Source organism: Neofelis nebulosa, chromosome 4 (genome assembly GCF_028018385.1).
Source record: "Neofelis nebulosa isolate mNeoNeb1 chromosome 4, mNeoNeb1.pri, whole genome shotgun sequence".
In the NCBI taxonomy this organism is placed as follows: domain Eukaryota; kingdom Metazoa; phylum Chordata; class Mammalia; order Carnivora; family Felidae; genus Neofelis; species Neofelis nebulosa.
The window spans coordinates 43,805,403-43,831,341 of record NC_080785.1 but is presented as its reverse complement, the minus strand read 5'-3'; the positions used below and the strand labels follow the sequence as shown (position 1 = coordinate 43,831,341).

The 25,939-nt window shown below is 37.1% G+C and overlaps 1 protein-coding gene across 1 annotated transcript in view; it reads right to left on the bottom strand.

Moving 5' to 3' along the window:
• Positions 1-607: 607 nt before the first annotated feature.
• The window catches only part of TBX20 (T-box transcription factor 20), a 61,598-nt gene continuing 36,266 nt past the window's right edge, over positions 608-25,939 (bottom strand). The window contains exons 7-8 of the mRNA XM_058724609.1: positions 7,167-7,279; positions 608-5,477 (exon numbers count right to left, since the gene is read on the bottom strand). Coding sequence (XP_058580592.1) covers positions 5,137-5,477; positions 7,167-7,279 — 454 coding nt within the window. The 3' untranslated portion in view covers positions 608-5,136. The remainder of the gene's footprint in view (positions 5,478-7,166; positions 7,280-25,939) is intronic.

The window sequence follows — 25,939 nt, the reverse complement described above, 5'->3', positions numbered from 1 at the left end:
GAATTATTCCAAATGAAAGATTCTTAAAAGGTTGGCATTTGGCATGCACAAAAAATTAAGTATAATAGAGCAGACTTCTGAAAGCACAAGGTATGATAATGTCAAATACCCTGAAGCACAAGGTATGATAATGTCAAATGTCATGTGGAAGGATTAAGACTTTGAATTTGGCTAATCTTATTTTGTATCAACCTTCCTTCTGTAATATCATTACAGCACTTCCAAGAGTTTATGGCTAGAATGAGAGGTAGATCTTTAAGCTTTATGGAGTCTTCAGTATCATCCCATACAGAGAGGTGCAAAGTCCTGTAATTTTAAGATTTCATCAGGTGGAGTAAATGAGTGAGGGGACTAGGTGTAGGAGAATAGGAACCGGTGGGGAATTAAGGGCACTGTTTTCTCTAAAGGCTTCCAAATACAATTAAAGACAAAACCCAAACCCTGTACAGTAATCCAGTTGGCTGTGTCTGGACTGGGAGTGGCCAGCTATGACCCCTACTCTTACCTAATCCTCCTTTTTTTTGGTTGTTTTTCAAGGTGAGGAAACAGGTACCAAAAGTCACAAAGCAAAGTGTGTAAGATAATTAAAGGTGTAAATGTGTGCATATATATCAAAACACACCATTTTTAATGAAAGAAATTAATATCCACACATTTGTACTTCTGTACAATTTTGGGTAATATATAATTTTAAGCTGTTTACAAATAACATGTAATGCTTCAAATATTACATAATGTTGATAATACATTTCTAGCAGAAATAAATATATTGCACTTAAAAAGAACTTCGTTAGGTGTTACTTCATAGTATTAGGCTTATAACTTCTTTTTTCATAAAACATTTCCCATGCCCTTCCCCCCACCCCCAACACACACACTTCATTACAGTGACTGTTCTCACGCAATTCATTAAAGCAAACGGACACAGCAAACGATATAACTGTGATAGAGTCTACTAAAGAGGCTATATCCAATTTTATCCTCTAGGAAATAAAAGGGTTTTTTTAGGTTTCTGAAAATAAGGAAAAAAAACCACAACTAAACACATATTTTAATGTATCAGAAGTAAAATACCAAACTGTATTTTTTGTCCAGATGTATTATTTTACCAATGTTTTTATTTTCTTATTATCAGGGAAGGGGATTGGAATTGAGGAAGGGATAGAGAAAGAAGAGTGAGAAAATACTTATGGATTATTTGCCTATCAATATTTATAAATGAAACTTTGCATATTTAAGCATGCCAAAGAAAGATAAGTATTAGAATATTTTATAACTGGCATGGAATAGCAGTGAAGAAATTATTTTATGGTTTTCTAAACATTTAAGAATTTGTAACCTTCTCTTTGCCTGTTTAAAATAAAATCCTTGCATTCTGAAATAATATAAAAACATGTAAAATCCATCCTCCACCCAAGCTGCCTAAAGGAGCCAGCTGAAAATCTTTCTGTCCAGTGCTTTATTTCTTTCCAGTCTAGATTTACAGTATAATATTGTTTTGTTTCTAATAATTATCAATTCCATACATGTTTAATAACAAAAACAGTTTCCTTACTTAGTCAATGGAAGATTGAGTAAAAATATTGTTTTCCTTGCAGTATGTGACCCTGGCACATTACATAACTGAATTTTTTGAACTTTAGTTGCTGAGTCATGGCTAAGCTTGACTGCATATTTAATGGAGTGGTAAAGTCCTTCTTGAAGCTCATTTTTCTCAATACGGTTCAGCTTAAATATAAGCAAGACGCCTGAAAAGCTAACATGAAATTCAGAAATGGATTAAATATCCCAACATCTCTCTGAAAAATTCATAGGTATGGGAATGGTGATCTTTTCTTCTAAAAATACTTTTTCTTGGCCTTTTGGAGGGTGTCCTTTTTATTTTTTTTGTACGGGGGGGGGCAGGAGATGTTGTGGCTAGAGAAGCACAGTGACAGAGATGTGGATGAGAGTGAGGGAGGGGGGAGACCTTGGAATACCCCAGAAGTTAATGTAACTTCTATAGTATAGCCCGACACAGGGTTTTTCTCAATATCTTCTTAATATCTCCCATTCTGTGCCCACCTGCTAGGAATAACAACAAACCTTCGTCATAAACTCAAACCAGCGGTACAACCTAAATTCATTAATGCAGACCTTATAACCTAATAATTTGTGATATGTTAGATACAAGATGGAGAGATTTTACTTACATACCGCTAAGGGTCGGCAAAGGAGGGGGAAGACTTGTTAAGTAAAAGAAATAATTGAACTTACTCAGCATTATTGATAAGTGTTCTAAAAACAAATCACATACGCAGAACCTACGGAGTTATAAATTAATTCCTTCAGGTTAGACAAAGCAGTTCCGGAAGGACCTCTTTGTAGCAGCACTGCACATTAGTCATGCTTTTTGATACTGTGATATACCTGGTGGGGGCAGGGGGGACCCTACATTTATTCCAAATAGTCTGCAACTCATGCTCTTAATTATTCCATTGGCTTTCCCACTATCTAGTTCTTGCAATTACTTTTGGTAGAATTAGACTTTAAAATCTTAAATACCTGAGGAGTTCAGTAAGAATCAGCAACCAGAATAGTTTAGAAAGACCCTGGGGTTGGGGTAAATTTCTACCCTTGGTTCTCACGGTTAGAGTGACTTTGATCACAGGTTAAGTTCCATGTCACTTGTGCTTTTTCTTCCTCTTTCAAATAATGCCAAATACTTTTAAAAAAATTCCAATTTAGAATTTCAGGTGTTATTTCCCAAAAGCATGCTTTGGTATCTCAGTCTTTGCTTTTCTCTAAGCACACTACTTATTTTTAGTCTTATATTGCATAATTACAAAATAAAGTTATGAAGTCAGGAAATACTGAAGTAAAGCCATATTACAAAAACAAACCTACTTTAAGATATGTCAGTTGGGAAAAATGTCTAAATAGTATTAAAATGATGCTTTCATTCTCATTGAAAAGAAAACTCAGATACAGATTCACTGTAGTAGACCAGTAATTTACCAGAATATCGAGTAGCATCATGTTAAATAGCATCTAGTTTTGTTATTCCTGCTTTAAGCAGCAGTACTGTGTATTAAATGGAGCACTGGCAGCAGGCCAACTATTAAGTATCAAATCCCTATCCTAAGCTCTATGGATACTTAAACATTACTTATAGCTGTTTTTTTTTTTTTTAAATAAACGCACATCTGTGCTGTGTTTGAAAACAAACTACCTGTGGATACTATAGCATAACATGCAAGAAGTTAGAAATTAGCCTACAGTGTCTGCCATAGGACTTTGAGATGCTTGGGGAGCACAGTCCATGCTTCTCCATAAGCAAACTACGGGACACAGTGGAGAAAAACAATTGCAAAGTCCAACAACAATGGCATCACATAGACAGGCTATGCCATTATGCCTTGTTTCATAGACTAGAAATGCCCAAGAAAGGCATTTGATATGGAAAAGCCTAACAAAATAACTAAATAAAACCCCATGCACTCTGATAAGTATATTGCATTTACCCCTCTCTCTACTCTCAGCAGTGATATTTCCCATCTCTTTTAACAGATTTAATACTTTTGCAGTCAGAACAAAGTAGATACAAAATTTAATTAGGATAAAATAGAGTTGTGGAGAGTTTTCTAAAGAAGACAGGTTATATCTTACAGCTAGAAAGCATTATAAAGTTGAAGGACTATAAACTTTATTAAAGTTGCAAAATGCCAAATACTACCCTGACTTCAAATGCTTAGATACATATTGCCCCCTAAATATAGAGATTATATATAATTAAAATATAGTTAATTATTAAACATTAAAGGAAGGTTTAAGAAAACAATAAGAACTCAAAGTGAATAAATACTTTGGATTGACTTATAAACACTGCCAGTGTTTCAGTCAGAGAGTCATTGAGTTGACATACAATTTCATATAATGGACTAGGAAAATGATAACGGAGTCACTGAACAGAACAGTAAGAAAGAAGGACAAATCATTTGTATGACTCATAATGCTTCATGAACATAGGTTAAGTGGTGGTTATATGGGCATTCAGAATGGTCATTCATAAATCTTTGTCAATCGGTGGTAACAGCTAATCTAATAACAAAGCAGATTTACCAAAAATGAGAATTTGGCCCGGTGCGTTTTACCATCCATAAGGTCTCCCAAAGCTGAAGTAAAACTAAAGGGGCCTTTGGTACCCATGGCAGAGAAATTCCTTTCAGGACAGGGCAACCATCTTGGTACTGCAGATTGAGAGAAAGCCTCCCGTGTCATCATGTAGAGGCTTTAGAAGTGTTCCCCAGTGAATGAGTCAGCAGTGCACTTAGAATGCAGCCCAGAAAAATATAACCTCAGTTGTGTAATGTAACACATAGAGCCTCTTGCTTCAAAATCGTATATAGGTTTTTTCTATGTAAATGGCAAGTCATTGCAAGAAAGAGAATTAGGAAGAAAAAGACAAGACTGAGAAAGAGTTTGTCAGATACTGGCCCTTCAGTGTTACAAAAAGAGCTTTGTAAGGTCATTACCATCTATTCATCCACAAAATAGGATGTGTTAGCATTATCTCAGCCCTATACCCAGCAGACTAATACAAAGGAAAACTAAACATGCTTAAGCTTCAGCACTACAAATATTTCTCTGTTGGCTCTCATTTTCCTCAGAGAGAAATGGACTTAAGTTAGTCATTATGCATTATGGTCGGTATGTTATACATATTGCCTCTTTGAAAATTCTTTAAACCTGTGGAAAGCAGAAAGATAACCTCTACACATTGATTTTATACATTACTGCGCTGACACAGCATTTTTAACTGCTAGGTATAATGCACCTTCAGATTCCTCTGCCTTGTGTTATTCAATTTTCTGGGTAAGTTAGTATCCTATTGGTTGTAGGACTTAGGCTGGCTAAGAACTTGACACTGACTCTCTCTTGAAGCCACGAGCTTTCTCGGAGCTACACATGAGTCCTGGTCTGTGGTGCATTCCCTCAGCAGTAGGCTTTATTGTGAGTCCAGCTCTCCTCTTTAATAGGTCCCATGTCTCCTGGAGAGCCCCTGCTCCACACCCCACATCCCACCCACCCCACCCTCTCCCACATTTCATACCCATTTGCACATTCTGGATCTGGATTCTCCTAGGTTTAGAAGAGTCATACAAATGGTGTCATCACCGCAGAGGAATGGCGCAGTCCTTGGATAGCAGCATAAGGCCCCTGCTGAAAGTAGTGATGATACCGGGGCATGTGGAAGGAGGGGAATGTCGGGCCGCTCCCCTGCATGGAGCCGGCAATGGCCGACGGGGTCAGAGGCACCCCAAGTCGGCTGTACGGTGGCAAAGAGCCCTGTATAGGGTGAGGAATGGGTGTCGCTATGGATGCTGTGCTGGTGCCGAGAGCAGCGAGGGACTGGGGATGCTGAAATCCAGGAAAAGTGGAAGAAGAAGAGACCCAGGAGCTGAGGGACAAATTATCAGATGTCGTAAAGGCTGACCCTGAAACAAAAAACCACTCATCAGACTAGAAACTCTATTTCAGTGTGCAAATCAAGAATTACATTATCTGTGCAGATTTATTTATTTTTTTAGAATATATAATAGATCTGCAATTTAAAAAGATAAACACGTCAACCATGAGTCAGAACTACCTTTCCAGATAAGAAGATACCATTTATACTATAAGGAAGAGAGAATTTACTAAATAGAAAAAGACTTAACTCATTAGATGGCCTGTATGCTCCTGGAGAATGGTCAAAATACAAGTATTCTGCCTGAAAGGAATAACTGGATTCCCTTTAAAGGAGCTCAGAGGGTACCTGGGTGGCTCAATTGGTTAAGTGTCTAACTCTTGATTTGGGCTCAGGTCATGATCTCACAGTTTGTGACATCAAGCCCCACATTGGGCTCTGCACTGACAGCGTGGAACCTGCTTGGGATTCTCTCTCTCCTTTTCTCTTTGACTCTCTCTCTCTCAAAATAAACTAAAAAAATTTTTAAAAAACAAAAGGAGCTACAAATAGCTGGTACCTGTCCTAAACTCTATAGCATCCCTATAAAGAAGGCTGGACATATGAGACTCAACAAAGCTACTTGGTTTCTAAAGGCCTTGTGAAAACCCACAAGAATGTTTTTCTTTTTCTAGCTTCTTTTTCTAGTTGCAAGAATAATTTTTCCTACATCACAGCATCCACAAATTTAAACAAAAGTTGACGCTGGATTTGCCAGCTGTATAATTACCAGTAGTTCATTTGGATTTAGTTATAAGAGATGTCCTATGTTTTGACAGCTTACGCTATTCCATAGAAAGGACATAAAAATATGACAAAGGGCTCTCTCCTCACACAAACATCCCTATGCTCAGCGTGAAGCACCGTCTGGTTACTCTTCTCTGGACTCCCAGATGCAGACGGCTCCTCTGTGAGTCTTTGGGACAGAGGAACTTTTCAGTACTCCCCTACTGTCACCGCTGGGGCCACTGCCTCTACATAATGCCCTTCGCTAGGAACATTTTCTTTTTAAAAGGGTTTTCCATTTTAGTCATTGGTCCTAATAAGATATTCCTGGAACCTCTTATAGGTGGAACAGATATAGTCCCTGATTTTCGGATGATAAAATTGAGGTTCAGTAAGACTAAAGGATTGCCCCCAAAGTCTAATAGCTCTTTGGTGGTAGATCACAGACAAATAACTCCTGAGCCCTGACTCAGAGGCTGGGTGTCCTTTCACTAGAAAACAAACCACAGGAAACCATCAGGCAGAACAATCACTTAAGCCTCAGAGGCAGGGGCCCCTGGGTGGCTCAGACGGTTAAGCGTCTGACTTTGGCTCAGGTCCTGATCTCGCAGTTCTTGAGTTCGAGCCCCGCGTCCGGCTCTGTGTTGACAGCTCAGAGCCTGGAGCCTGCTTCAGATGCTGTGTCTCCCTCGCTGTCTGCCCCTCCCCCGCTCACACTCTGTCTCTCTCAAAAATAAATAAACATTAAAAAAATTAAACAAACGAACAAAAAGACTCAGAGGCAAAATAATGACCTGTATGAAAATCAGGCTCCAGGGCTGCCCTTTCCTCAAGAGACTTCTGAAATACTTTTGGGGCAGACTGCACGCTGAGGACTAGGAGTCTCATCACCTACCTGCCTCTTCCTCATTCTGGGTGCTCTTGCTCTTACGTAGCCCAGAAGCTGTCTTACCTCGATTCTGTGTTGTCTGAACCTCATCCCCCAGCACATCATCTTCTCCTCCATAGGTACGGATGGGTGAGCGGGCATAGGAATGCTTTTGGATCAGGCTCTCCACACTTTCCCTAGGTTAGAGAATAACAGATCCTAAATTAACTAAAAAGTATTCAGAGATGGAGACGGGTCTTAAAGATAATTTACTAGTCAGTAAAACAATCTTCTCAGCCAAAAGACCCCCCGCTTCAAGAAAGACGACATTCAAAACATGTGTGTTTGTGCCACTGTAGACTGCTTGGAAACATGACATCAGGCATATAAATACAAGCAACCATAACTGCATAGGATAGGAACAATCCCCTGAAATTCTATAAGATGAAGGACAAAGAGGTGAACAAGAACCTATGACACCAGACTATAGGAATGTAGAGTTTAATGAATGAAAAATGAGGAGTTGCAATGAATCTCTGACTTCATCGGCTAATGAATATAAAGCAAATACTCAACTGATATGAACTGCACTTATTCAACATCTGATGAAATGCTGGCCAGAAGTTCAGAATATCACTAGTCACAAAATGACTCAATACTCACTAATAAATCCAGTAAATACACAGATTATATGACAATATGGGTAGTTTGGATAATGGACTATTTGAGATTCCTGTTTCTTTAAGATGGAAAATTATAGAAAACCTGTGAAGGACACATAAAATGGCCATTAGGAAATTGAGGCCCCCAAGTAAATTGATCCATTGACTTTGAAAGTAGTCTTCCTGTTGAAACATAGTCTATCAACTAAAGAATGCAATTAATTTTAAAAGCAAGAATTATTTTGGTATTGACCCATTTGACTTGCTGCACTTGCTGCTGTTAAAAAAAAAAAAAAGTCAGCAAGAATTTAGCCAAAGAGGGGCTCCTGGGTGGCTCAGTCGGTTGAGCATTGACTTCAGCTCAGGTCATGATCTAGCAGTTCATGAGTTCGAGTGTCATGTTGGGCTCTGTGCTAACAGCTCAGAGCCTGGAGCCTGCTTCAGACTCTAGGTCTCCCTCTCTCTTTGCCCCTCCCCTGCTCATGCTCTGTCTCTCTCTCTCTCTCTCAAAAATAAATAAACATTAAAAAAATTTTTAAATAAAAAAAGAATTTAGCCAAAGAATTTTTCGCCGGAAATGGAAGTTCATAACAGGTAGCTTACACAGTATACAACTCCAGAATAGCTGTAGCCTAAAGACCAACACTGCATTAACCATCAAAGGACAAAAGAAGAATTAGAAAATTGAAGAAATTGTGTTGAATTAAGAACAAATCAAACACCAAATTTCACATTGAGGGGACAAGGAAAGCAAATAGAATGTCATAATAACTTTCAAAATGTAGTACTTGTCAACATTTCACATAGATATACAGACTTGACTGCTAAAAAAAATATTGACTTATAGTGAATTTGGCCTTCTAAAAAACTTCTATACTCAGAGTTTCATGAAAGCGTTTTGTCAGATTATGTAGCTTGCAAATGAGGATTTAAAAGCAAGCCTAAAAGAAAAGTTAATTCTAGCAACTATCCAGTTACATCTTTGTTTCCAAAAAGTTTTAAAATAAGCATATAGTACCAACCTCAGGCAGTCACCATGACTGGGATCTATACCCAATAGATTCACATACAGATATTTTAAAAAGTGAAACCATTCCATATTTATTGCAATGGAATGAACTCCAAGATATAGTAAGTGAAAAAGTTAACTACAGAAAAAATGTATAAAGTATGCTACCATTTGTGAATTTAATTTTTTTTAAGTTTATTTATTTATTTTGAGAGAGAATCAGTGAGAGAGAGCATGCATGAGCAGGGGAGGGACAAAGAGAGTGAGAGAGAATCCCAAGCAGGCTCCACACTGCCAGCATGGACCCCAATGTGGGGCTCAAACCCATGAACCATGAGATCATGACCTGAGCCTAAATTAAGAGTTGGATGCTTCATTGACTGAGCCACCCAGGCGCCCCACCATTTGTGAATTTAAAACAGGGAATATATATGTTTGCATATGCCTATATATACATAATATATGGAAATAATATTTCCAGAATGATCCAGTTTCAGAACAGGAAACTGCCTAGAATAGGTTGTCTCTGTAGGGTGGAACCAGGGACCTGAGGGACTAGAGCAATGATTCCCAACTTTGTCTTGATTTTCAAACTTGTCACAGATCCATTTGAGACACGTGGAGCTCTTAAAAAAGAAAAATTACATTGAGGTATAACTAATATACAACAAGTAGCACATATTTAAAGTGTACAATTTGACCACTTCAGGCTGATGTGACCATGATACCACTACTACAAGTAAGATAAACTACCTAACACCTACAAAAGTTTCCTCATGCCCCTCATGCTCCCTGGTCCCCATCCCAACAAGTTTTGCCAAGGAAACCACTAATATGACTTCTGTCCCTACAGATTAGTTTGCATTTTCTAAAATCATATAAAATGAAATCATATCTCATGTTTCTTTTTTTATCTGGCTTCTTTCCACTCAACATAATTACTTTGAGATTCGTCATTTTGGAGCATATATCAATGGTTCATTCTTATTCTGAGTAGCATTCTGTTTTCCAAGCCATAGTGTATACTATAGTTTACCTATTCACCTTTTGATCTATATTTGCCTTGTTTCCAATCACTGACCGTTACACATGAAGCTGCTACCCATATTCATGTGTACTTTTTTTTAAAAAGGACATATGCTTTCACATCTCTTTTTTTCTTTGCAGAAATATTTTTAGTTACAAATTCAAAACCATCAGATTATCTGTTTCTTCTTGAATGAGTTTTGGTAGTTTTTGTCTTCAAAGAATTTGTCCATCTCATCTAAATTATTGAACTTATAAGTGTTCATAATATTGCTTTTTTATCCCTCCTTCTGGTATCTGTAGAATCTGTAGTGATGTTACTCCTCTTATTCCTGACAATGGTAATTTGTGTTTTCCCCTTTGTTTCCTAATCAGTTTGGCTCCAGGATCATCAGTTTTATTAATCTTCTTTGCTTTTGGTCTCACTGATTTTCTCTATTGTTTTCCTGTTTTCTATTTCACTTATTTCTACTCTGATATTTATTATTTCCTGTCTTCCACTTACTTTGGGTTCAATTTGCTCTTCTTTCCCTAGTTCCTTGAGATGGAAGCTGAAGTCATTGATTTGAGACCTCTGTTCACTTCTAAAGTGGGAATGTAGCCTATAAATTTCCTGTTTTAGCAGCATCCTACAAGGTTTTGTGGGCTGTATTTTCATTTTCATTCATTTCAAGACATTTTCTTTTTTTTTTTAATTTTTAAAATATGTTTATTTATTTTAGAGAGTGAGAGAGAAAGCCTGAGTAGGGATGTGGGGAGGGCAGGCAGAGAGAGAGAGAGAGAGAGAGAGAGAGAGAGAGAGAGAGAGTCAGAATTTGAAGCAGGCTCTAGGCTCTAAGCTGTCAGCACAGAGCATGCACAACGTGCAGCTCAAACTCCCAAGGTGCGAGATCATGACCTGAGCCCAACTCAAACACTTAACCAACTGAGCCACCCAGGAGGCCCAGCTCAAGATATTTTCTAATTTCCTTTTTGGTATCTCCCATGATCCTTGGGTTATTTAGACATATGTTATTTAGTTTCTAAATGTTTGGGAATCTTCTAGTTATCTTTCTGCCATTGCTTTCTAATAAAATTCCATTGTGGTCAGAGAACATACTTTGTATGGTGACTTGAATGCCTTTAAATTTATCGGGACCCTCTTTTTGTGGCACAGAGTATGGCCTATCTTAGTAAATGCTCTGTGTGCACTTGAAAAGAAAGTATATTCTGCTGATAGAGAATGGAGCATTTTATAAATGTCACTTGGGTGAAGGTGGTTAACAAAATTGCTCAAATCTTCTGTATCTTTACTCATTTTCTGTCTACTCATTCTACCAGTTTTTGAAAGAGGGACAGTGAAATCTACAACTATAATTGTGTATTATTCTATTTCTCCTTACAATTCTATCAGTTTTACTTCATGTACAACACTTTGAAGATCTCCTAGGCACATAAATATGTAGGATTGCATGTTTTTCCCATGAATTAAAACCTTTACAGGCGTACCTCAGAGATACTGTAGACTCAGTTCCAGAACACCCACAATAAGGCAAATACTGCAATAAAGTCAAATGAATTTTTTGGTTTCCTAGTGCATATAAAAGTTATGTTTACACTACACTGTAGTCTATCAAGTGTGCAATAGCATTATGTCTAAAGAAAATAATATATATACCTTAACTAAAAAATATTTCATTTTTTAAAAATGCTAACCATCGTCTGAGCTTTCAGCAAGCCAATCTTTTTGCTTTTCAGGGTGGTGGTTGTTAAAGGTTGGCATGATTATGACAATTTCTTAAAATAAGGCAACAGTGAAGTTTGCCACATAGATTGACTCCTCCTTTCACAAATGATTTCTCTGTAGCATGTGATGCTATTTGATAGCATTTTACCCATGGTGGAATTTATTTCAAAATTGGAATCAATACTCTCAAACCCTTACTGATGCTTTATCAACTAAGTTTATAATATTCTGAATCCTTTGTCATTTTAACAATCTTCACAGCATCTTCAGCAGAAGCAAATTCCATTTCAAGAAACCACTTTCTCTGATCATTCATAAGAAGCACCTCTCATCTGTTAAAGTTTTATCATGAGATTGCAGCAATTCAGTCATATCCTCAGGCTCCACTTCTAAATCTAGTCCTCTTGCTATTTCCACCACATTAGCAATTACTTCCTCCACTGAAGTCTTGAATCTTCAACTTGCAAAAAATGCAGTATTCACAAATCACAATAAAGTGACATGCAATAAAATGTGGTATGCCTACATTAGTATGAAATGATCTAATTTATCCACGGTAAATTCTTTGCTCTGAAATCTGTGATACTGATGTAATCACTCCAGTTTTCTTTTGATTGGTGTTAATATAGGTATATTCTTTCCATTGCTTTACTTTCAACTTGTGTCTTTATATATAAAGCACGTTTTTTATATGGCAGCATATATTTGGATTTTGCTTTTTAATCCAAACTGACAATCTCTCCCTTTTAATTGAGGTATTTAGTGCATTTATATTTAATGTGATTATAAATATGTTTAGGTTGAAGTCTATCATCTTTATCACCTATTTGCATCCTACCTTCTCATATGCTATTTACCTTTCCCTTTTTTTTTTTTGCCTTCTTTTAGGTTGTTTCTTATTATTTCATCTCCTTTGTTGGTTTATTAGCTATAACTTACTTTTGTTATTTTAGTGATTGATTTAGTACTTATAGTAAATATTTTTTACTACAATCTTCTAGGCAACTTGAAGTACACTGTAAGACTTACAATAATATATTCCCATTTCTCCATCTTTTGTGCCATTCTTGTCAAACCTTTTACATAAATCCTACATTATATTATTATGGTTAATTTAAACAGTTATTTTTTAAGAGATGTAAATAATATGGGAAAAATTGATCTACTTATCCTTATAGCTACCATTCCCACTGCTCTTCATTTCTCTGTATTGATCCAGATTGACACCTAATCTTCCTTTTACCTGAAGAACTTCTTTTAACATATCTGTAGTACAGTTTGATGATGGTGAATTCTTTCAGGTTTTGTATACCTGAAAAATGTCTTCATTTTATTCTTTTTTTTTTTTAAGTTATTTTTGCAGAGTGCAAAATTCTAGGTTGACACATACGTCAAAAATGGTGCTCTACTGTCTCATTTACTTTGTTGTCTGACAAGAAATCTACTCTCACCTTATGTTTAATGTAATATGTCTTTAATGTAATATGTCTTTAATTCCCTGGCTTGCTTTCAATTTTTATCTCTTCATCACACTTCTGAGCAATGTGATTATGATGTGCCCTCCCTCATGTTATTTCTTCAAGTTTTTGAGATTGAGTTTGTTGGGCTTCTTTGGATGGTATTTCCAGTTGTCATTAAATTCTCATTAAACTTGGAAACATTCTGGTTATTATTTCTTAGACATAATTCTTCTCCTATCCCTCAACTCCCATCTACCTTTCAGGGACTCCAATTATGCATATGTTAGAAAATGCACTTCATTTTTAAAAGTTTCTCTTTGTTCTCTACGTTTAATTTTGGATTGTTTCTATTGCCGTGTCTTCAAATTTACCAGTCTTTTCATCTGCAATGTCTACTCTGTCTTTAATCCCATCCAGTGGGATTAATACATTTTATACATTAGATACATTGTAGTTTTCATCTTTAGAATTTTGATTTGAATCTCTTGGACACCTTCCATGTCTGTATTTAGTTTTCTGAATATATAAAATAGTTATAATAATTGTTTTAATGTCTTTGTCTAGTAATTATAATATTTGTGTCAGTTTTATTTTCAACTGATAAATTTATAACCACATTATTGGTCATATTTTCCTTGCATATTTCTTTGCATTTCTGATAAATTTTTATTGGATGCCAGACTATGAATTTTATCTTGTTGGGTGCTGGGTGTTTTTGTATTTCTATAAATATTACTGAGTTTTGTTCTGGAATATAATTAAGTTACTCGGAAATAATTTGATCCTTTTGGGTCTTGCTTTCAAGATATCTGAGAGAAGACTGGAACACTGTTTAGTCTAGGATTAAATTTTCCTCACTACTGACGCAAAACCTTTCTGAGAATTCTATCAAATGCCCTGCAAATCACAAGGTTTTCTAGTCCACCCGTTAGATGCTATTCCCACCCTTTTATAAATACTAGGCAGTGTTTCCTCTAATCTTTTCAAGTATTTTCTTTTTTCTTTTTAATATAATGTATTGTCAAATTGGCTTACATACAATACCCAGTGCTCATCCCAACAAGTGCCCTCCTCAATGCCCATCACCCATTTTCCCTATCCCACCCCACCCCCCTCCCCTTCACCCTCAGTTTGTTCTCTCTCTGTATTTAAGAATCTCCTGTGGTTTGCCTCCCTCCCTCCCTCTCTGTAACTATTTTTTTCCCCTTCCCTTCTCTCATGGTCTTCTGTTAAGTTTCTCAAGATTGACATATGAATGAAAACATATGATATCTGTCCTCTCTGACTGACTTATTTCACTCAGCATAATACTACTCCAGTTCCATCCATGTTGTCACAAATGGCATGATTTCATTCTTTCTCATTTCCAGGTAGTATTCTATTGTATATATAAACCACATCTTCTTTATCCATTCATCAGTTGATGGTCACTTAGGCTCTTTTATAAATTGGCTATTTATAGTGCTGGCTATTTATTGTTGATAGTGCTGCTATAAACATTGGGGTACATGTGCCCCTATGAATCAGCACTCCTGTATCCCTTGGGTAAATTCCTAGTAGTGCTATTGCTGAGTTGTAGGGTAGTTCTATTTTTTAATTTTTTTTGACGAACCCCTACACTGTTTTCCAGAGTGGCTGCACTAGTTTGCATTCCCACCAACAGTGCCTTTTCAGATTTTCTACTCCCAGCCTCTGGTAGTTTCCTCAGATGCATATGCTAATCAGATCTCAGCTGAACACTCAAGAGGGATCCCAAGGGATCTCCTGAAGATCTCTGCAGTTCTCCTATCCTATAATCTATCCTGTGGATTCTCAATGTTTTAGTCTTATCAGACTCTAAGCTCCTACTGCTAACCTCAGGAAATCTGCCAAGCTCTGCCTGTATTCTCCATCCTTGTGCCATGACCTAGATACTCTCTTAGACTATAAAGCTGGTGCCATCATAGGGCTTACCTCATTTAATTCCCATCCCTTGGGGATTACTGTCTTTTGTTGCCTAATGTCCAATGTCATAAAAAATGTTTCATATATTTCATGTGTTTCTTAGTTATTTAAGGCAAGAGAGTATACTTGCTACTTTACCTGAAGCAAAGTCCCCCCAGGGGATCTTCTGAAAATTCCAAATCCCAGGCCACACACACAGACTAAGTAAACCACAATCTCTTGGGGTGGGACCAAGACTACAGTAATTGTCAAAGCTCCCCAAGTGACTCCAATGGGCACACAAGTTCAGGAACAGAGGGGTGGTATGTGATGGATGCTTTTTGCCATATACTCCTCTGTACCATTTGAACTTTGGGCATATGTTTACTCAATGAGCATAATTTGGGCATAATTTTACTCAAAATTAATAGAAATTATAAAAATATCATGAAAATACTACCCTACCAATGAACAAAAAGAACTGCTGAACTAACATCAATACTTGGTAGATTTACTATAATGAATTGATAAAAATTGTCATTAACATGCTGATTTTTTAATATAGTAAATGCACTGAAGGTAGAGAGTAGTATATTGGAAATGTCATGGTCTTTAAAATCATTTATCAAATGGATGAATAGAGAGATGAGTAGGTGGACCACCTAGAACTATTTTTACATTCTAGTTTTGTTACTTCCTTAACCTCTCTTCATCTGTAAATTGAGAAGAATACTAGCCTTACAGGGCCACTAATCCAGCCAAAAAATATTTATCGAGTACCTATTATGAACAAGGCACTATTCTATAGCAGTAAGCAAACATAAAAATCCCTAACAGGGAAGGAGGCTCAAGAGGAGAGAGAGAGAGAGACATTAAGAAAAATATGAAGCACATTAGATAATGATAATAGTGCTATGGAAAAATAAAGCAGGGACTAGTGCTAAGAATGGTAACTATGGGGATTAAATATGATAAGGTGTTTGCACTGGCCAAAACGGTGTCTGGCACATAGGAGGTACGTAGTAACCTATAAAAGTATACCTAAAGCAGGTAAAATATTTTATTTTCTTAGATTATATTTTTCTCCAATTTATCTACCCATCTGAATCATCTTAATTCAGAGCAATGAGATCCAAATTAGAGGATTCTTCTTGTTGACAGAATATTAAAGTCAGCAGAGAACTTGACTAGAGTGTTATTTGCAGTATTTAAAAAAAAAATTAATGTTTTATTTATTTTTGAGAGACAGAGTGCAACCAGGGGAGGAACAGAGAGAGAGGAAGACACAGAATCTGAAACAGGTTTCAGGCTCTGAGCTGTCAGCACACAGCCCGACGTGGAGCTCAAACCCACAAACCGTGAGATCATGACCTGAGCCGATGTCGGATGCTTAACCCACTGAGCCACCCCGGCGCCCCTATCTGAAGTTCTTCTATAAAATTAAACCTATCATAGAAGGTAAAATGTTAAGCTTAAGTGAGTCCATATCGCTTGTTTAAAAGTGTAACCTATTTTTAAAAATCTCTTGTACAGACCTGTTTAATCCTCTGAGTTAGACTTGTTGAAATGAAAATAGTTTATCATGTACTAAGAGGCACCAGTAAATATATTAAATGCAGAAGTTAATAGAAAAGGATAATTTGGCGGGACAGGGACCCTCATTAAGCAATTTCCCAACTGTCACATATTTTAACTTTTATATGTCCACACTCTGGTAACGTTGGACCCCCACAACCTTAACAGCAGATGTCACTTACTCAAGGACTTATTTTACTACAATATTAGAAAGTTACTGTCTTTTGGGGTAACCTGGGTCATTAAGAAAATAGTCAAGTAAGCTTAGCAATCCTTAAAATTAAAACTATAACATACATTCAAGCTGATGTCCTTTTAGTCTGAGCCATGTGTCATACAGTTAATATTTAAAATGAACATAGGTGGTTATTTTCACCAAGAAACTTGCTTCAGATACCCTAGAAAACATTTTCTCTTTGTGTAGTTAAAAGGAATGGCCATCAATAGGCCCATTATGGATGGTATATCTCTGAGGTATATTCCTCTCCCCATCCTATGCATATAAGCTGTTCTATCCAAGCATTTAAATTCAAAAACAAAATGCAGTATTTGTTTTTCTAAAAATATCCTTGCATAAAATCACTTAAACATCTTTCACATACACAACCTGATAAATCATTTCCCAAATAACATAATGAGTCACTGCCTTATAAAATACCTTGCTTTTCTATAAGAAGAACATTATATTCACTTTGTCCTTGGTAGATCACTAGTATCATTACTTATTTTCATCTCTAGGACGGAGAAGAAAAAAGGATTTTATCGAAGTGATTTACTTGTGTCAGGCCTGGAAGTGAATGAAAGCAATGGCAGGTCTTATATAAAGGGTGCCATAATTGAATTATTGCCTTTTAAGTGATTGAAAACAGTGGTGCAATATCAGGGCCATCTCTTCGAAGATGTTACAAAGAGTAGACAGCCCCCATTCTTTATGTCTAATCCCTGTTTCTAGCAGAATGAAAAGTGCAAAGAACCTGTGTAGGCCTAGAAGCCCTATTGCAAGGACTTCTAAAATACTGTACCCTGAAAAATAAGGGATGACTCACCTAATGGGTTAAGTGATTTAGATATCACAAGCTATGAGTGTCTTGTAATGCTCAGTTCTCTTATAGCCTAAAGAAAGAGACTGTAACTTTAGTAGGCTTCCTTTGGATCTAGTAGATAAATAAAATGGGTACCTTTACTGAAGTATCATTACCGGGCTTTCTAAAAATCTAACATTAAATTATTTTTCTAGGTAAGAGAAATACATTATCACTTTAGGTATCTCTAAAAGATCCCTTTTGACTATAATGTAACCATCAATCCCAAGAATAATATACATGTGAGAGGCACTATCATAGCCAGAAGGTGGGCAAGATAAAGGGTAGCTACAATGATGATGTTGATATCCTGCCAAAATGTTTGGACCTGTTTGAAGTCACTGTTTGTTCAAACCCCAAACAAGCAAAACCAAAACACTCTATGAGTATTGGAACTGACTGCCCATCATCTACCTCTGAAACTAGAGTGCAAATTTCTCAAGGTCCAAAAAGCAAAACCTTCCTTTTTCCCTCACATTCTCCTTTGCACCACCACTATACTTAATATATTCTTCTTTTACTGTACTTTCTAGATTGATCACAATCATGTGCGTGCATGACTATCTCTACTACTGCACCGTTGGCCCTTGAACAAAGAGAGAATAATACTTAATCTAGGCAGTGGTTCTCAAATTTTAGTGTGTATTATGAACTGAATGTCTGTGTCCCCCCGAAAATTCACCTGTTGACATCTTAACTCCCAATTTGATGGAATTAGGAGGTGGGGCTTTCTGTGGCTTTCTGCTTTTCAGTCATGTGAGGACACACTGAGAAGATGGCTATGGCTGCTGACCCAGAGACCATACCTAGAGAGCCACTCCCCTAATGTGGTGGTTACAAATATGCTTGGTGGGAACCTGCTTAGCTTGAATCCTAGCTCTGCCACTTGCTAGTTGTGTGCTTGTGGGCAAATTACTTCACTTCTCCACACCTCAGTTTCCTCATCTGTAAAATGAGAATATTAATATGGTCTAGCTCTTAAGGTTATTATTAAGATCCAATGATTTAATACACATAGAGAACTTATATTGGTACCTGGGATATAATAAGCATTCAATAAATGTTTACAGATAAAAATAAATTCTTGTTGTTATTATTGGGTATCAAGATTGTGTGCTCCTAAAGCTGGTTACAGAGTCATAATCATTTTAGATGAAGTTAGGACTTCCAGTAGCTGTAACCTGCCATGCTTCATTGAAGCCATCCTACACTATACATGTCAGGGAGAAAATTAAATATTATTTCAATTTATATTCTAACTTTCTCTCCTAAATACACACCTGGAAAAAAACTATGTTTAGGGAGAAAATGTTAAGTCCACTAAAATCAATTCCAATCTCTAAGAAATAAAATATTTATTTATTTTTTTTTTTTAATTTTTTTTTTAAATTTTTTTTTTCAACGTTTTTTATTTATTTTTGGGACAGAGAGAGACAGAGCATGAACGGGGGAGGGGCAGAGAGAGGGAGACACAGAATCGGAAACAGGCTCCAGGCTCCGAGCCATCAGCCCAGAGCCTGACGCGGGGCTCGAACTCACGGACCGCGAGATCGTGACCTGGCTGAAGTCGGACGCTTAACCGACTGCGCCACCCAGGCGCCCCAAGAAATAAAATATTTAAAGTTGTTCTTGCTCCTCAATTTGTTCAAGCTTATATCGTCTTCCTGAGCCTTTGTAAATAAGTCCTTGTCACAAAGATTTTCCCAAAGATTTATGCAGATAATGTTATAAATTACTGGAAGACAATCTATCATCAATATCTGTAGCTTCCACAAAGTACTTAATAAATGAGAACTTTACATAATATAATTTAAGATGTATTATAAATCGTTAATTTTAATTTGAGAACTGAAATGTATAATACAATCCATTTTGGAAAAACAAAATAAGTTTAATTTTTTAAAAAGCTTTTAGACTCCAGTTTATGATTATTTATTTCACTTAATCCTACTGGTTTTTCTTTTCAGTGGTAATATGCATTTCTGTTTTTATATCATTATTAGCAACTTAAGTAAGTAAACTGGACCAATGAAAAAAACCCCAAAACTATTATGCTTAGTTTCTAAGTCTTATGGCTGTGACAACTAGAAGAAAGGTCTCAAGCAAAGTACAGATCACTCAGCCTCTAAATAAACATTAGTAAATTGTGAGGCAGGGAACAAATATCCTTCATACACAGATACAAAATCACAAGCAGGTAAAAAACGAGGACAATTCACAGCTAAATGCCAATTGTGAATAACTCTGCGACTCTAACTACCTGAGTCACCGGTTTAACACTGCTTTATAAAAGAAATGCTTTCTCTCAGAAACTGTGGATAAATGAGTTAACATTTTAAGGACAGAAGCACCGCTTGATAGTTAAAGGAATTCTGTGGTAACTATAAATTGAAAAAAATTAATTCTGTTAAAAGCCATCCCTTTTTTTTTTTTTTAATTTTTTAATGTTTATTTATTTTTGAGAGAGACAGAGACAGAATGCGACTGGGTTAGGGGCAGAGAGGGAGACACAGAACCCGAAGCAGGCTCCAGGCTCTGAGCTGTCAGCACAGAGCCTGATGCGGAGCTCGAACTCACAAGCTGTGAGATCATGACCTGAGCCGAAGTCGGACGCTCAACCGACTGAGCCAGCCAGGCACCCCCATCCCTTCCTTTTTGAGGTTGTTGTCAACAGATTATTTTACTTTATTCAACTAAGAGATTTTATTTGAAAGCAGACTTTAATCCAGTCACCAAAGAAAATCGCTTTCCTTTTATGCATTCAGGCTCTTATACTAAGTCTCCTCATTGGAGATGACTTTTTTGTTTGTCTTAAATTCAAGTTAGTTAACATACAAGTGTAGTCTTGGCTTCAGGAATAGAACCCAGTGATTCATCACTTATGTATAACACCCAGTGCTCATCCCAACAAGAGCTCTCCTTAATGCCCATCACAAATTTAGCCCATCCCCCCACCCACTTCCCAGCAACCCTCAGTTTGTTTTCCGTATTTAAGAGTCTCTTATAGTTTGCCTCCCGGTTTTTATCTTCTTTTTCCTTCCCTTCCCCTAAGGTCATCTGTTGTGTTTCTTAAATTCCACATATGAGTGAAATCATATGGAATATGATTTCCATAGGAAAGCTTCATAGGAAAGAAACAGTGTGATCAGATTCCTCATCTGTATCTGGGCTTTGATTCCTTCTACAAAATGAGGGGATCGTAGGGAACGAGGAGGCTGGATTAGATGATCTCTAAGATTCATATGGCTCTAACAATTTATGAATCCTTAAATATGTAAAAAGGAAAAATTAAAAACAGCCATTTTGAAAAAGTCCATTAGTTGTAAAGAACCCTGGGTTCTAACCCCAGATCTTCTACTAACTAACTGTGTGACCTGAGCAAATCACTTGCAGGCTCTGGGCCCTCGTCGCTTCGTTGGTGTAATGACAGATTAATTGGATGGCTCCCCAAATCATTCCAGCCCCAAAATACATACTTCCTAGAAAGCTAGGTTTAAGGTGGTTTTTTTTGGAAGTTCAACTGCAAAATGTCATGCACACAGGTATGAATACAATTTAAAATATTTTTCTCATGTTTTATTCTGTGTTTAAGAAAGAATGAACTATATACCAATAATTAAAAATAAAGTCATTTTCATTTATAGAAGATTGGAGTATCATATGTTGTTCAACAGTCTCAGAGATAAAATTCAATTTTTAACTCTTTGATTTCTGTCTCTTCATTCTGAGCAACGTCATATTCCTGGGGCCTGTCCCTCTATGCAGAGGTGATACAGAGGTCCTCTGTCCTCCCCTACTGCAGAAGCCCTGGCCTGCTCTGTGGCTCCTGTGACCGAAAGTGGGCCCCAGGGGAATAGTGAAGGTCACTGGGAGCAGGGGCATATCCAAAGGGCAGAGACTATTGTTATTAGCTTTTGCCATTTACTATTTTTAGCATGTTTATTTGCAAGTATCTTGATATGCCGTTGCCGTCAATATCCAAGGAGGGTTTTTTGGATTTGTTTTGTTTTAGCAGGCTTCATTAAAATTCTGTTTCAGTTTTACTTCATTACAGACACTCTGGAGTGTGCCCTTTAGGAGTGTCCATAAGACTCAGGGATAGTTGTACTCGTGAAAGATTAAGGGAATTAGCAAACTTTATGAGCCATAACCAATTCTCTATTCAACTCAGCTGAAGTTTAATCTATTTATTTTCTTAGCTAGTATAGTCCCGTCCTCCCAATATACATATTTCTCTCCTTTGCCTAAATCTATTCTGTTGGTGTTCTCTAAAGACAGGATATGAGAGTGATACGAGAACTTACGTTGTTGGCTATCTGGGTAACAGCTATTAGGCTGAAGTAACCACTTCCAAAATGCCTGACTGCAGGAGCCCTGACTGTCACAGTTTTCTTTTTTCCAAAGCTAGCCCAAATGCTTAGAAGAAAGCCCACATACCAGCAGATATCCTAAGTAGGGGAAAGTGAAGACAGAGAGGAAACATGAACTAATTGCACAAAAGTATACTGCATTAGTCTTGCTCTAGACCAATCCTCAAGAAAAAGATAACTATTACATCCAAAATTCAAAGGTAGCGGAGGATTTTTAAAGAAATACTTCTACTATCGGACATCTGGAAAGAGTACGGAGCATGACATCCATTCCGCTCTACCACTGAGTCCGTCAAAACGGTGTGAGTGCCAGCTGTCTGGAGGGGACCCAGGATGTAGACACAGTCCTCACATTTCACTTCACCCGCGGATTGCCACCTCTCCGACTCTACAGTTATCAGCACTGCTTTTAATTCAAAAATGATTCCACCGGGAAGCTTACAAGAATTCAGTGTAGGGAGAGTCTTGGATTATACACCAACGACTACTCCCGATAAGGAAGCATGAAGTACAAGAGGAACAAATGAGTAAAGTTTCAAAGGACTGATACCACCTTCTTTCTGTTCCTTAACAACATCTATGAGTGAAGGAAACAGGGACACAAGTCCAGATAACCCTCTTCTGGGAAGTAGGGATGCCCCTCTGTCTTTTGATCAAGGACAATTAACAACAAAGGAAAAAGAAGGAAATCTTTTGGTCATTCCAGAAAAAAAGACTAAGTCATTTAAATGGACAGGAATATTAGATGGCCATGAGACTGTGAAAGTGACATTTTATATCAGGAGACAATAACAGCATAATTAAGATATGACAGGAAAGAAATGTGAGGCAAGGATTACCTACCAAATCAAACCGACTTTCACAAATAAAGGCCACACACTGTAATGTGCATGCAAAAGACAAGGAATATTGGCCCCACGAGCCTTTCTAGAGGAATCTAGTGGGAAAAAAGAGCTTCAGACAATCAAAATGACTGGGAAACACTGATATAAAATGTATCAGTGGGCATTAAATCTATATTTACTTGAAGAACTAAGGTTAAGCCATAAAAAAGAATACGGGGGTGACTGGGTGGCTCAGTCGGTTAAGCATCTGACTTCAGCCCAGGTCATGATCTCATGGTTCGTGAGTGCAAGCCCTGCACTGGGCTCTGTGCTGACAGCTCAGGGCCTAGAGCCTACTTCAGATTCTGTGTCTCCTTCGCTTTCTGCTCCTCCCCTGCTCGTTCTCTCTCTCTCTCAAAAATAAATAAACTTCAAAAAATTTTTAAAGTAAAAATAAATTTTAAAAATCTTTAATAAGTAAATAAAAAAGAATACATTGTGTAATGAATATATACTCTGACAAGGTAAATCAAGTATAATTCTCAAGAATGGGAGGAGAATGGGGAGGGGAGATGCTAAGTAGAATAAGTTTTAATTATTTATTAACTGAGATTAAAGGAATATTACTTCCAATGCTTAAAAATAGAGAAAATGAGGGGAAAAAATAAGTTACTAGTTAATTTCAATACTGCTTACAGTAGGGGACCTAGAGAAAATTAGAAAGGGGAGACTAGGAATTTTTTTAAAATATTAGTGTACAGGAAGACAAAATAAGAGTACAAACCTTCATAGTTATCAAAAAATTATAAAAAAGAAAGGTTGCTAATAAAATAGACCACATAGTAAAAGATTATTCACATAAAAGCCTCATTTATCTATTTAAATATAACAAAGCAATACAACTGAACTGAACTCCAATGTATTAATATGTATATCACATATATATTTTATACTCACATAGTATAGAGGTAGAAAATGTGTAGAGTATGTTAATATTTAAGAAAAGAAGGAAGTCAGGGCACCTGGGTGGCTTAGTCAGTTAAGTGTCTGACTCTTAATTTCGGCTCAGGTCATGATCTCACAGTTCCTGAGGTCAAGCCCTGGGTCAGGTTCTGCACTGACAGGGCAGAGCCTGCTTGGGATTCTGTCTCTCCCTCTCTCTCTGCCCTTCCCTTTCTCTCTCTCTCTCTCAAAATAAATATATAAACTTTAAACAAAAAAGAAAAAGAGGAAAAAATATAAATATGTATCTTCTTATAGTAAAAAACACAAAAAACAGTGCTTTTTTTTTTAATGGTTACTTATAGTAGAAGGAAATAGGGTGGAAAGGATGGGATAGAATCTTGACACATCTGAATAAGCCACATTCTGTAGATCTGTCTTGAAACTACGTAAATCATTTACTAAGTAATCGTGTAAGAAAATTACATTTTTAATTAAAAAAACCCCAGAAAATACAATAAAACAAACAAACCTAAATGTGTATCATTGGGTAGTAAGCATAACTACATAGAGGAATGATTCCAAGTGACTTCAAAATACTCTAGTAGTAAAATACGGAAAAGAAACTAAGCAAACAAGCTAAAAACAAACACCCGAGTAGAATCTACACTAAGGACACAAAGAACCACAACAAGAATTTTAGCTATTTTTAGGTGCCATGTTGTTGGAGGTATGTGATATGTGTATTGTGAGATCGCTGTGTATCTACACACTGTGAGATAAAGCACATGAGTAATGACAGAACAGTCTATCGTTTCCCTCGTTAGTGAGAACTGGATTCTCAGCATGAGAGAAAAGATACAGGTGTAAGGTCAAAGAAGTTAACTAAAGCCTTATCACCCTGAATTTAAATGGAAAGTATTTGTTTGAACTCATGGTGGATTTTATCTTTTTTTTTTTTTAACATTCATTCATTTTCGAGAGACCGAGTGTGAGTGAAGGAGGGGCAGAGAGAGAGGGAAGACACAGAATCTGAAGCAGGCTCCAGGCTCCCCACTGTCAGCACAGAGCCTGAGGTGGGGCTCAAGCCCACAAACTATGAGATCATGACCTGAGCCGAAGTCGGGTGCTTAACCGACAGCCATCCAGGCGCTCTATGATTTTATCTTTAATGCCCACATGTGTGTGCACACACCCTTCAAACTGAAAGCATAAGTGGAAAGGTGGAGGCTCACATTTTACTTATTTGAAGTTTGAGTACCTGATTCTTACACATTTCAAATACATCATTTTGCCATTTTAAAATGTGAGTCTGAAAAATATTCAAAAAAATATTTTCTAATTCCCTAACAATAAACTGGATGAGGATGTGTTAGGAAATTGTGGACAACACCTGCTTTCCCAAAAGCCTTTTATACTGTTTTCTAAAGGCCCTGAAAGTTTCTGGTGCTTGGAGAGGAAAAAAAAAAAAAAAAAAAAAATCACAGCCTATTTTCCAGTTCTTCATCATAGCTGAGGTACAAAATTAGAAAATGGGTAACAATACCATAGGTGATTGAAATCTGCAGGAATTCTTAGAAAGTATGCATATCCAGGCTGTTACTTGGTTACCCTACTCTGTCATCTTTCTTCTGGCTTGAACTACACCTGCTAAAATGCCCCTGCGAGCACGTCTCAACCACCACCGCAAAGACAGGAAGGATAAGGTGTTGGCAGAGATCAGATCTCGCCAGTTTTGTCAACAGGCTCAAAGCGAAATTCTGAGTTGCTTCATTTCAGCCCACAGAGAGGAAACATCATCCTATGGACATAAAATTGCTGGGTAGGAGTTTTCCCCGCTGCTAATATTTCCACTGTCCCTTAAAGCTCTAAGCCGGGAATCCTCAAACTTTTTCTAAAAAAGCCAAACAGTAAATGTTTAAAGCTTCACATGCTTTATGGTCTCTGTCAGATATACCCAGCTCGGTCACTGTAGCATGAAAGCAGCCACATGCAATACATGAACAGAAAAATGTGATTGTCCTCCAGTAAAACTTGATTTATAGACAACAAGACTTAATTTCATATTCTTTTGCATGTCACGAAGTATTATTTTTCTAATTTTTTCAACCACTGAAAAAGGTAAACCATTCTTACCTTGCGGCCTGTACCAAACAGGTGGCAGATAGCTGTTTGCCAACCCCTGCTCTAAGCCGCTTACCTGATGAGAGATAGGCCCCACTGACCCTGCACCACTTCTAATGAACACCTTACTGCCT